This window comes from Nestor notabilis, unplaced genomic scaffold (assembly GCF_000696875.1).
Source record: "Nestor notabilis isolate BGI_N333 unplaced genomic scaffold, ASM69687v1 scaffold20408, whole genome shotgun sequence".
In the NCBI taxonomy this organism is placed as follows: Eukaryota; Metazoa; Chordata; class Aves; order Psittaciformes; family Psittacidae; genus Nestor; species Nestor notabilis.
Window position 1 is genome coordinate 1 of NW_009940995.1, and position 11,970 is coordinate 11,970.

Genomic DNA, 11,970 nt, shown 5'->3' on the forward strand with positions numbered 1-11,970 from the left:
GGGGCGCGTCCCGGGCCGCCCCTCTCCTAACCCCGACCTGGTGTAGGTGTGTGTCAAGTGTTGCAGCTCCCTGTCCGCTGGAGCATCGCCTGTCCACAGTGAGCGGGATAACTGTGTAGTGCTAGAAACGTCCTCGGTACATTGCAGCCATTCCCATTCCCCTTGTCCTGTCCCTCCATCCCTTGTCCAAAGCCCCTCTCCAGGTCTCCTGGAGCCCCTTTAGGCACTGGAGCTGCTCTAAGGTGTCCCCTTCAGAAGCCTTCTCTTCTCTGTAAGGACCTGGGTATTGGAAATGGGTTTATTCCACCAGTTTGGATTTGGTTACCGCTGTCACAAATCTGTGTGGGCCTTTCTGAGCTCTGTATGCGGGAAGAACAGAACAGGCTGAGAGGTTTATGGCTATGTGAAAAGTGACTGATTTTTTCAGCAGTAAAAGCAAAAGCAGCCACAGGGGAGTTGCAGCTCAAAATATACATTATTCGGGAATGGACAAACTTAATGGGTTCCCGAGGTCAAATTTTCTTCTCTTTGATATTTGGCCTTTCTGGACTTGATAAACTCCCCAAGTCGAGTCTGTTTTGCCCATGCTGGTATATTGTTGAGTAATCTCTCCCTGTCTTTATCTCGAGCCATGAGACGTTCTGTGTAATTTCTCCCCCGTCTAGCTAAGGAGGAGAATGATAAATCTGCTTTGGGGGCACCAGGGAACAGGGTTTTTTTTGTCTTATGAAGTTCTGAGGATTTCAGTGTCATGCGAATCAGTAAAACTTAAGATGTTCTGTACATTTGAATATTCATAATTATTCATTGTAAAGAGAATTTGATAGTGTGTAATCTATAGGAAAGTAACATCATTAAGGTAAAGATGCAGGTAGTGGATTTCTGTTTGTATTATTGCAGTTGTTTGCTTTGATGCTTGGTTTATTTGCTTATGTGTTGTTACAGGCTTTGATTTCAGCACCAAAGTCAACTTTTAAGGAACTGAGAACTATTATCTTCCATTTTAATGTATCTTTTATATATATATAAAAGAATACATATTTTTCAGTCTTGCCTTGTTTCCTATAGATACGTAAGAGAAGGCAGAGGAATACCATATATACTAAGATATGTAAGTGGGTGTACATATCTACACATACATTTGTATTTGTTTTAAACACTGCCTTGCATGTGTTTCCTCCCTTGAAAAGAGTGAGACCCCAAATGCATCAAATGAAATCACTTGATAAATAAGCCCTTACATACTCGTTATGATGAGCACAGGGTGGAAAACAGCATGGAAATGAATAGAGTAAGTTTTTGTAGATAGGAGCTTATTAGGTTGCTGACCATGACTGCGTAGTAGGGGTTGTTAATTCTTTTACAATGTATTCTCCTTGATGACTTTCATTACAGTTTCTCCCTTAAGCAATATTATCTAAAGGCAGCATGTTATTTGTTGGTCTTATCAGGGTGGATATTCCTGCCCAGAGAATGTACGTTAACTGCTTACTCATTGTGGAGAGAGCAGTGCAACTGTTAGCAGCCCAGTTTCTTTGGAGCTGAGCTATTAAATTCATTGTTCACTAGAAAGTCCTCTAGATCTAATTTAGATAATTTCCATTATTGTATTTCAGAGTTCTTCGGTAATTATTTGGTAAACAATGAAGGTTCTTCTGCTGAAGGATCCCAAAGACAAAGAGTCGGGACCAGATCCCTATATTCAAGTGAGTAAACTTTAAAAGAAGTAAACAATTGTGCTACTTCACTATTAAATGATAGTATCATGCATTCAGAGAGATGGATGAATGTAACTGTTTGAAGTGAAAAACGTGCTTGAGCAAAATGAAGAGTGTGTCTGAAATGATAATATTTTCTAAGAAGAATAATCAAAATGAGGAGTGCATGTCTGAAATAATGATATTTGATAAGAAAAATAACCAAATTGGGAATGCGTATTTAAACTATGCTTAGGAAAAAAGCATGCTAGGCCATTCACAGTGGATTCACCATCAAAGTTCTCAGCAAAGTACTGATATAAAACCAGTTTAATGAATTAATATTGATTATGTTCATATGGATAGAATTAAGATTACACAAAATGTTTGTTGACTTACTGGGAATGTAATGTGAAAAAGAGGTTAACTGTTGCTGTGGTTCTTTCTGCTATTGCCTTTAGTCATGGGAGTAAGTCTTACTTGTAAGACTTAAAACCATTTCAGGGAGGTACAGGAATATTTGCAGGACTGGTTGATCCTTTTTCACTTAGGGACTTCAGAGTTATGTATGTAGTACATAACTCTATGCTGTAACTATTCATTAGCTATGAGGAGGGCTCAGGTCCACAGCTGTTTGTTTAGTGATGTGTTGCTATGCTGAATAACTAACAAAACCAAGCAAGATTCACTAGTAAAAGCAAATAAGATGCCTTTGTATCTTATTTTAGTAAAAAGGTATATTTGTGCTTAGTCAGTTCTTTGAAAAAGAAGAAACTACTGTTTGAAATCTATTTCTAAAGCTTTAAACCTTTTTTTGATAGGAACTAGGATTATACAGATTTGAAGCCACTTTGATTCCAGTTTTGTCATTTGAATTCATATCTCTTGAAAGCTTATTTGAAAAGGTAAGTTTCAAATTATTTCAGTTGTCTTTATTTTCTACAGAATTCAGGCCATGGTTACCAAGATACTGTGTCTTATCTTGATTTAATAGTGCATTTTGTGGTAGCTCTTTTTGTGTTTCCACAAACACAGCTGGATACAACACAATACTGTATACAAGAGAAGGCAGTATTGTATGCAACATCAAGTATGCTGCCCATACTTGTTAAAGAATTAAGTTGGTCAGATAGAATTCATGTTTAGGTTGATGAACCATAGATGGTCACAGGTATTGAGGCATTTTGTCACAACAAAACATTAGAAGACTAGTGACAACTGAAGGTTACCTGAGGTTCATCCTTACATTGTACTGAAATTGGGTACTGCATCTAGTTACATGCAATAAAATTGCATGAGTGGTGTTCTCCAATGTATGTATTTCATTTTGTGTTGAGGTTAGACATGAGGCAGAAGCTCTTCCCTGTGAGGGTGCTGAGGCGCTGGCACAGGATGCCCAGAGAAGCTGTGGCTGCCCCATCCCTGGCAGTGTTCAAGGCCAGGTTGGACACAGGGGCTTGGAGCAACCTGCTCTAGTGGAAGGTGTCCCTGCCCGTGGCAGGGCTTGGAGCTGGAGGAGCTTTAAGGTCCCTTCCAACACAAACCAATCTGGGATTCTATGATTTCATTACTATCTATAACCAGAGTATTTGTAAGAGAAATGTATAATAAATCCCAAATTCAGAACAAAACTTGGGTGATGCGTGTTTCAGTTTGAACCCGTCACCCCTTGTCCTATCACTACGGTCCCTGATGACGAGTCCCTTTATATTTGCCCATTTCGGTTTCAGACATTTACTGAAGCTGTTCTGTTCTTCACAAGATTATAAAGAATTGATCAACTTGATTATTTAATTTATTTACTCTTTTTTTTATTATTTATTTATTTCTTAAATTTACTCTTTGTAAGTAGCTTTCTCACCCAGAATGTTACGGAGGCCTGATTTTCACCAGTCCCAGAGCGTTAGAGGCCATCAAGGTATGTTTAAAAGAGAAGAGTAAAACTGAAGGTAAGCACATGTTTATATTCCTTGGTCTTTCTGTTTCAGTATTTTGTGAAGTTTGTAATTTAATTTCACCCACAAGTAGGTTTTGTAGTATACCTATATTAGAAAGCTGTATTTCACAGTTCTTTTGGCATCATAAAGGCCTCATGCTCCATTGAGCTTTTGAGAGTTGGGTTTTCTGCCCTTATGCTGCTATTAAAAATGAAAGGAAAGAGATTTTGGTGCAAATCACTGATTACTGTGAGCTTTCCCAGTTGTGCTTGTCTCATACATAAGGACTATTTTGCTGCAGTCCCTGGTTTTGTGTACTGACTACTTTTCTCCCTTAAGGAGAGGAACTTGTTCTAGAAACTGGCCCCTGCTACTTCTGTGCCTATAAAATTCTTATGAAGTCTTACAGAAACAGAGATTTCTCTGTCTTGAATATAACATTTCTCAAGTGAATCAAGCATTAGCTAAAAAAGCAGTGAAGATACATTGAAACGTAAAAGCCAACAGACTGGTTGTAAGAATCCTGCAGAGTGCTAGATAGAAATTACCATACCCATGATCTGTCGAATCCTTGTAAACTCTTCTAAACTCTAATGCTAAGTGATAACTTCTGACCTTGAGCTTCTATGTACACTTAAATTGTTTTATTACTTCATCTGCTCCGTATCTGGGCTGTAATCATATACAGTAAGGTTATGCTCATGAGTAAGCTGTAAATACACTAAGGCTGTTAGCTTACTTCAGCATTTTCAGCAGCAGAGGACTGTATTATAGGATTTTTGGTCAAATGTATCTAGACTTGATTAGGACTTTGGGAGCTGCTGAAATACATACTTTAATCAATAAAACTAGGCTTTAGTTCCTGTTTGGGTTCCTTTCAAGAGTAATAAATCCTTATCTTTTTCCTTCTTTAGAATAGTTTCCTCTAATTTCTTTTTTTACTGTTGTAGTTTCTATTTCTGTGTCCTCCCCCAAGAATACTGGAAAGGAGCTCAATGTCCTGTGCTGCACTGTTTTAAAACAAGATAGTAAAAGACTTAGTGTATCCCTTTTTTGACCCACTAGGATTTCAGGCCTAGGGATCAGTAGCTGGAACCAGGAGATGTAACCCATGAATTACTGCCTGAAGGAGGAAAACCATTTCCTAGTAATTTTATTTTGGTCTTGGGTACATTTTGTTTCTGAGTTGATAACTTACTTTTGGTGTATATATAAAATCAGTTTCTCTTTGGTCTTCTATAGGAAAGAGTTAGTATACAGAGAACTGTAGTGCATGGATATAGATTTTTACCTTTTTATTGTTGTCATAGAATATTTTATTTGATTTTTTGCCTCAGCCTTCACTTACAAACCACCAGTTTGTACATCTGAACCTCCCTTTATATTATCTGCCTTTTTCCCCACGAGTTTTATGAAGTTCTTAATGCCAAACTACAAATGAACATTGCAAGTTGCATGGCATCCACTATAAGGCATTAAAAATGTTGCTCAACAAAAGCATCTAAGAACTGTTTACTCAAATGAAGCTTTTAAAAACATGTTACAGACTGTTTACACAGTGAAAAAGCACATTAAAAATTCATTTAGTGCATCCAGATTTGCTGAAAGATGTAGTGGAGTATTAGTTGTTCTTATTTAGCTGCATTTGTAGATTCAACAGAAGTCCAAATACTCATTTAATGTTCATAGTTTGTTGCCACGTGCTTAGATTTAATTTCATTTAATGTTTTTCAGCCTGGTCAAAATCCCTTAAGCAAAAGTGGAATACCAAACCAGTGTATGTGGTAGGAAAAGCAACAGCTTCTTTAGGTAAGCTGGGGGCTAGCAATAGAAGTCTTAGATAAATCTCTCTTGTAAGTAGTATTGTGGGGGTATTAGCTGCTACTCAGGGGTGCTCAGAAAAAACACAGGTTTTATAAATGGCTAATTTTGAGTACAGATCAGAACTCTACATGCTTACTTCAACTAAGGATCCAGCTTCTGGTTTTCCACTGTTTTTATTGGAACGTGGTGGTAACTGTGGTCAAAAAATGACAAAACCCCCTTTGTTCTTAATTTGTGTGTGGTTTTTTTTTTTCATTCCCTTTGGAAATGAAATGGGATGAAAGGGATGATGCGTGACTCAGATTGTATGAGGTTCAATGCACTGGCCCATCTTTCCCTTAGTGTTCTTTGTGTCTTTGCCAAGCAGAAGTCACCTGTCTACTTCCCATTCACTTTAGTCTGCTGGACCACTGGTTTTCCTCTGGTGCAATACGTCTTTTTGGTGCATAGAAAACATGAAACGTAGATTTGACTTTGTGGAAGCCTTTCTGGCTGTAGAATTGCATTGCAGCTTTAGCTTCCACTGAGCTACGCAGGAAATAGCATGAAAAGATTAGCATTTGAGAACTGGGAAAGTCTTGACGTTTTTCTACTTCTAGGACAAGAAATATGGATGTGTACCAGTGTGTTTTCCAGGCAGGCTGGTAACAACATTAGGTCACCAACTGGTGACACCTGACATGCATTTTGAATCAGTCAGGTCCCAAATTAGTTAATTTCTAAAGGATTTATCTTATCTCTACTTACATGCTTAAATAAGAGCAGTATTATACTCTCAGATTTTCCATCAGGATTTCAGCCTTCTCTAGAAGAACAGTGGTAATGCTCAGTGGGAAGCTGTAACCAAACCACGCCAGGAACTTCAGCCCATTCATAGCCAGACAGTGCTTCAGGCACAAGAGTTTAAAACCAATCCAAATCAGCTTAGTTATCCCCAGGTTTCCTCATTTGTCCTTTTGTCCTATATGTTTTCCTAGAGCCAAAATCACATTTTTCACATATTACTACTTCAACTGCTCTAATTTTTTTCCTCTTCAAAGAAGTATTTGTGTGTTTGGATCAAGTTGTGTCTCTCTATGTTTCTGTGACAGTAAATGTGAATTGTTCTCATTGATTTCAGTGTTTTTCTTTGCTGCTTCTGGTTCTAGTGGAAGAAATTGGCCTTACTCCACAGGGAGAAAAGTCTGGCAATGCTGAGAAATTAGCTGAATATATTTGCTCAAGTAAGTGTCTAGAATCTTCTACTTAAATGAAGCTCATATACCTTCCATTGGTTCAGAACTTCCTGTAAATAGGATTGAGTGCACACTGAAGCAGAGAAGTACATCCTATATATATATGTATGTATGTATGTCTTATGTGTAGATCCTGTGAATTCAGCTTCTGAGAATGTGGGTGATACCTCTAAAAGATGATTGAAATACCTGTACAATTAATTTACATGGAATCTTAGCCTCTATAAATGGTTACTAATACTGCATGACCCAGTAGACAGAGTATTGTTGTACTAAAAGATCAGAGCTGTAACAGCTGGAAATAGCTGCTTTATCATAAGATTTAAATGATCACGACAATAGGTGTGCTGGTTCTCTGGGAACTTCAGGCTGACCTGGCTTTCCTTGCTTCAGACCAGTTGGTGCCTGGGATTTTTCACCATGCCATAGCTGAAAGTCAATAAGGGGAACTCCTTTCCTCAGAATTAACATCTGGTTTCAGAGATATCTATTTTTCAGCACCTTCAAAGTGTACATCTGTCTGCTGGGAGGAACAGTTACCAACAGAAGTCAGCAGAATAGTCCCCAGGCCCTCTGAAACTGGCTGTTAAAATAGGCTTTGCACCAGACGAAAATCCCACCTAAGGTTCAGTGTTTCTGCAGCAACCTGATAGCTGGCAGATCCTTCTTTGTGCTTTTATACGGCCTGGGGTGCATCTTTGTTCATGGAGGACTATGGCAGAGCCTCAGAGTGAAATGAGAGGGTAGCTTTCAGTCTGAAACACAGATATGGCCTTTGCTGAAGGACTTTCTGCCCCAAATTTAAAAAGGGAAACATCTAGAGCCTGATGCAGGGTCCACTCATTGAACCAGTGCATTGAAAAGCCACGTTTTTCAGCCAGTCAGGTAAATAGTCTGCCTTTGGCTCACCCTGGTCAGAGAACAACAGAGACAATTGCAGTTATTCTAGATGTTGGGTGGATGATTGTATCTGCTGGTTTGAAAGCCCTGCTGCTGACCCCTTTGTGAACCTGCTGAATAAGGTGCTGGGTGCTTCAGGAGTGGAAATGATGTCAAGAACCCTGACACACTATTTTTGGCTATTAGGCATAATGTTTGATATAGAACCACAGAACAGTTTGGGTTGGAAGGGACCTTCAGAGCTCATCTAGTCCAAGCCCCCTGCAATGAGCAGGGACATCTTCAACTAGATCAGGTTGCCCAGGACCACATCCAGCCATATAAAAGACATACAAAAGAGAGTGTTGGTTAGCAAGGTCTGCGTAGTAGCAGAGAATTATGAGTAGAAGGAAAATGTGATGGGAGCTGGCAAGTATTGCTTTTTGTGGGCAGAATGCTCTGTAACTCATGTGCAAATAAGATATTTTACTTAGATGGAATATTTCAGGCTTAAAGTGATAGTTCCCAACACAAGATGAAATAATAAATTCTGATTAAATTTTCAACACGAAAATGCCATCAGTGAAAAATAACCAAAGTGTCCAAGAGATACTTTAAACCAAAGAAAGGTTTTAGCTGACTTTTTAGTGCTAGGAATTCTACGTCTGGTACTGAATTAGTGTTTGCAGATGAAGGTTGGTTGCTTTTAATAGAAAGAAGGTGAGAAAAATACCTCTTTTCTGTTGTATGAATATGAAGAAATCCAAGATCATGTCTAAAGAAGACAATGCCTGTAGTACCAGGGGTGGGAAAACTCCACCTTGGTGAGCCTGTGGTAGCACAGTTACTGCATTGTAACATCATCTTGGTTATTTTCTGAGCCTCTTTGAGGACCATCCTGGCTCCTTCTCCTCCTGTGGGAGCTGCTGGGCTCACAGATCCATTTCTTCTGGCTGTGTTTGATCCCGAGGCTGTTTCCCTGCTTTGCGTGCAAGTTCCTGCAGAGTTAGGAGCTGGGAGTCACAGAGGGAGCTGGATGGGGAACAGCATGATATGGTGAGAGGAGAGGTTCAGTCCAGAGCCAGCAGCAGTTCTGATACCCAGCACAGAGAATCATAGAATAATTAGGATTGGAAAGGAGCTTAACGTCATCTAGTTCCAGCCCCTGCCATGGGCACGGACACCTCACACTAGACCATGTCACCCAAGGCTCTGTCCAACCTGGCCTTGAACACTGCCAGGGATGGGGCAGCCACAGCTTCTCTGGGCACCCTGTGCCAGCGCCTCAGCACCCTCACAGGGAAGAGCTTCTTCCTTGCATCCGACCTGAACTTCCCCTGTTTCAGTTTGAACCCACTGCCCCTAAATCCTAGGCTGGTTTGTGTCTCCCTTGACCTGCTGCTCACGCTCTGGGGGTGCGGAGGGGTTCTGGGCTCAAGCACACACTGAAGCTGGGTCATGGGGAGCTTCTCATTGACCAACACCCCCAAGTCCTTCTCCTCAGGGCTGCTTTCAGAGCCATGTGTTTTCCAGCCTTTTCCAGAGTGTATCCTAAGGGTGGTTTCATACCAGAACATCAGGAGCTATTTAACACAATGCTGCAACACTTCCATTATCCTTGGAAAAATGCCTGCCTTTGAACACCCTTCAGTCTGGATAAGCAAACAGTGAACTTCAGTCATTGGGGACTGCTTGTTGTTTATACCTGTAATCACACTCAGTGATTTATTGGATTGTGCATATTTATATGCTCTCCATTTATCACATGGTTTATAACAACCTCTGAAGTGCAGATTAAGTTACATCATGTTCCCTATTATGCATAAGTTGTATTTGTTTATGCATAAAATGCTAAGTAAATGAAAAGAATAGCTCTACATTTTTTAGACCATTAGGATTTATTGTCAAGAGTTAAAATTAAATCTGAAGTAATGATATTTCTTCTGTTATTCATCTCTTGTGCTTTGGTCCCCACTTCAACTTAAGTGGGGAAAATAAAGGAGTTTATTCCTTAACTACCTACATTTACTCTCTTTTCAAGACAAATATACTTTAGTTCTATTATATTGTAACATTGGTGTGGGTTATGGATTAGGGGATACCACTAGGGCCAATGCTTGTATTGTTCAGGCCTACTAAGGACTTCTGTGCTTCATAAACACAGGTTAGAAGGATTAGTATTTCCTTACAGGCATCACACTGACACTGCAATAAACTGACATGAGTTGCAGGAGGTTTAAGCTGAAGTATTTAGGTTTTATCTTTGTATTTTAAAATCTCTGTCACATTCTGTCCCAAGCTCATTCTTCCTTCCTGTAACTGATAACAAGCATCTCTTATATTACTATAGTTATGGAATACTTGTGTATGCTAAAAACCTCTGTCCTCCGAATTGTGGATGCACTGCAAGTGTTTCCAGTTACCTTAGGGCTGTGTCTGTGATGAAGCACGTGGTATTTACTGCAGTGTTCAACATTTGATACCTTGAAGATGTATTAAATGTATCACGTTTACTCTTTATTAAAGATGTAAGCTAATTAAAGTTCTTGTTTGTGTGTTTACAGGAGAGAAATCCAGTTCCTCAGCTCTTCTTTTTCCTTGTGGAGCCCTGAAAAGAGAAGTGCTTCCTACAGTACTTAGAGAAAAAGGTGGAACTTCCCTTGGAGCCTCATTTTAATTCATCAGTTATGAGAAAAGCTGGGTCTAAAGCTTGTGAACCCGATTTGGATGAGTAAAACTTGGATTTGCTGTTATGTTAGCTAGAAGTTATGAGGATGGGAGTAAGAATTGTGAGGTGGGATTGCTGCCCCCAGCTCTGGGACATGAGCATGGCTATTTGCTTTGTTCCTCACTTCTGTTCTGATCTGTGGGATGGAAGGTAACTTATTCATGGAAGTGCTGCCAGATTTGCCTGGTTCCCAGTGTGCTTTGAGGTCTTCAGAATACAGATGCTTTGGGATATCTTGCAACTAGAAATACCTACAAATCCTTCATAGAATTTATTTTCCTCTATATTTTTAGCCTAAAATAATACACTTAAATGTGATTTGTATGTGGAGTGTTTTACTGAAATAATAGAAACTAATGAAGCCCTGTTTAATGATGACTCTGTATCCTGCTTGCAGGTATACCCCTGGAAAGCATCACTGTCTATCAAACAACCCAACACGCTCATCTGCAAGAGTCTTTGAGCAGTTACTTCTCACAACAGGTATTGGACACTGATAATACCTTGCAGTGTATTCCTTGTGGGAATGGCTTTAACTTGCCCGAGGGGAGACCAAGATGAGCTCTGAGGCAGAAGTTCTTCCCTGTGAGGGTGCTGAGGCGCTGGCACAGGGTGCCCAGAGAAGCTGTGGCTGCCCCATCCCTGGCAGTGTTCAAGGCCAGGTTGGACACAGGGGCTTGGAGCAACCTGCTCTAGTGGAAGGTGTCCCTGCCCGTGGCAGGGGTTGGAGCTGGAGCAGCTTTAAGGTCCCTTCAACACAAACCACTCTGGGATTCTATGATTTAGGGAAATAACTTGCTGAGTTTTCTTGCTGAGCAGGAGAAGGAGAACAGCTCCACAACACTTCAGTACATCCATCTCCAACCACTTGTGTGACAAAGTACTTGGTTAAAGTCACACCTGAATCTCAGTGTTCTGTGGTGGAACTGGGGGGTTGCTGCCTGCACCACAGGAAACCCTTTCTCTTGGCTTAATGCACTGTGTTTTCTCATCAATAAAAACACTTCACATCCATATAGAGACAGTTGCAGTGATTGTATGTGAAGGCGTACTGGGAAGAGTGAGGAATCCATGCCAACCTGTGGTTGTTTCACTCAGGGAATTCCAGCAAGTATTGTGTTCTTCAGTCCATCTGGTGTCAAATTTTGCCTCCAGCACATTCAGAAGCTTTCGGGAGACTTTATCAACCATATCAAGGTATTTTCTCTTCAGAAGTGGTGAGATACAACAGGGAGTAAGTTTTGGGTGAGCAAATGAGAGATAGGAGAACTGTTACACCTCTTACAAACCTTCGTTTTCTCTTTTGTTTGTGCTTCTCTGCAAAAAATCCAGGTTATAGCAAATACAGTTGTTGTTATATAGCTGGGAGCCTTTTTAAAAGAAAGCAAAAGGAATGTCATCTGGAGGTATTTTCTCCAACTAACTTACCCAGTCTCCACTGATGGGTGGTTTTTAATACTGAGGTTCTTCAACCTGAAATGGTTAAAAGCTTTACTAAGCTCAGCCACTGTGAGTAAGGTGATACAGTGACAACGCAGCAGGGGAGGGAGGATGTGTACCTCAGTAACTCACCAGAGCTGACGCTGTACCCAGCCTCACTGTTGTAACTGTAAGTACCATCATTCCAGTTTGCTGCCATCGGTCCAACGACAGCCGAAGCCATGGAAGCA

At 40.3% G+C, this 11,970-nt stretch overlaps 1 protein-coding gene across 1 annotated transcript in view; it reads left to right on the top strand.

Annotated features, from left to right (window-relative positions):
- The first annotated feature begins 1,643 nt into the window (after positions 1-1,643).
- The window catches only part of UROS (uroporphyrinogen III synthase), a 10,443-nt gene continuing 116 nt past the window's right edge, over positions 1,644-11,970 (top strand). The window contains 9 exon segments of the mRNA XM_010020652.1: positions 1,644-1,706; positions 2,519-2,602; positions 3,550-3,646; positions 5,369-5,443; positions 6,607-6,681; positions 10,137-10,220; positions 10,698-10,783; positions 11,399-11,497; positions 11,929-11,970. Of these exon segments, the coding sequence (XP_010018954.1) occupies positions 1,644-1,706; positions 2,519-2,602; positions 3,550-3,646; positions 5,369-5,443; positions 6,607-6,681; positions 10,137-10,220; positions 10,698-10,783; positions 11,399-11,497; positions 11,929-11,970 (705 nt within the window).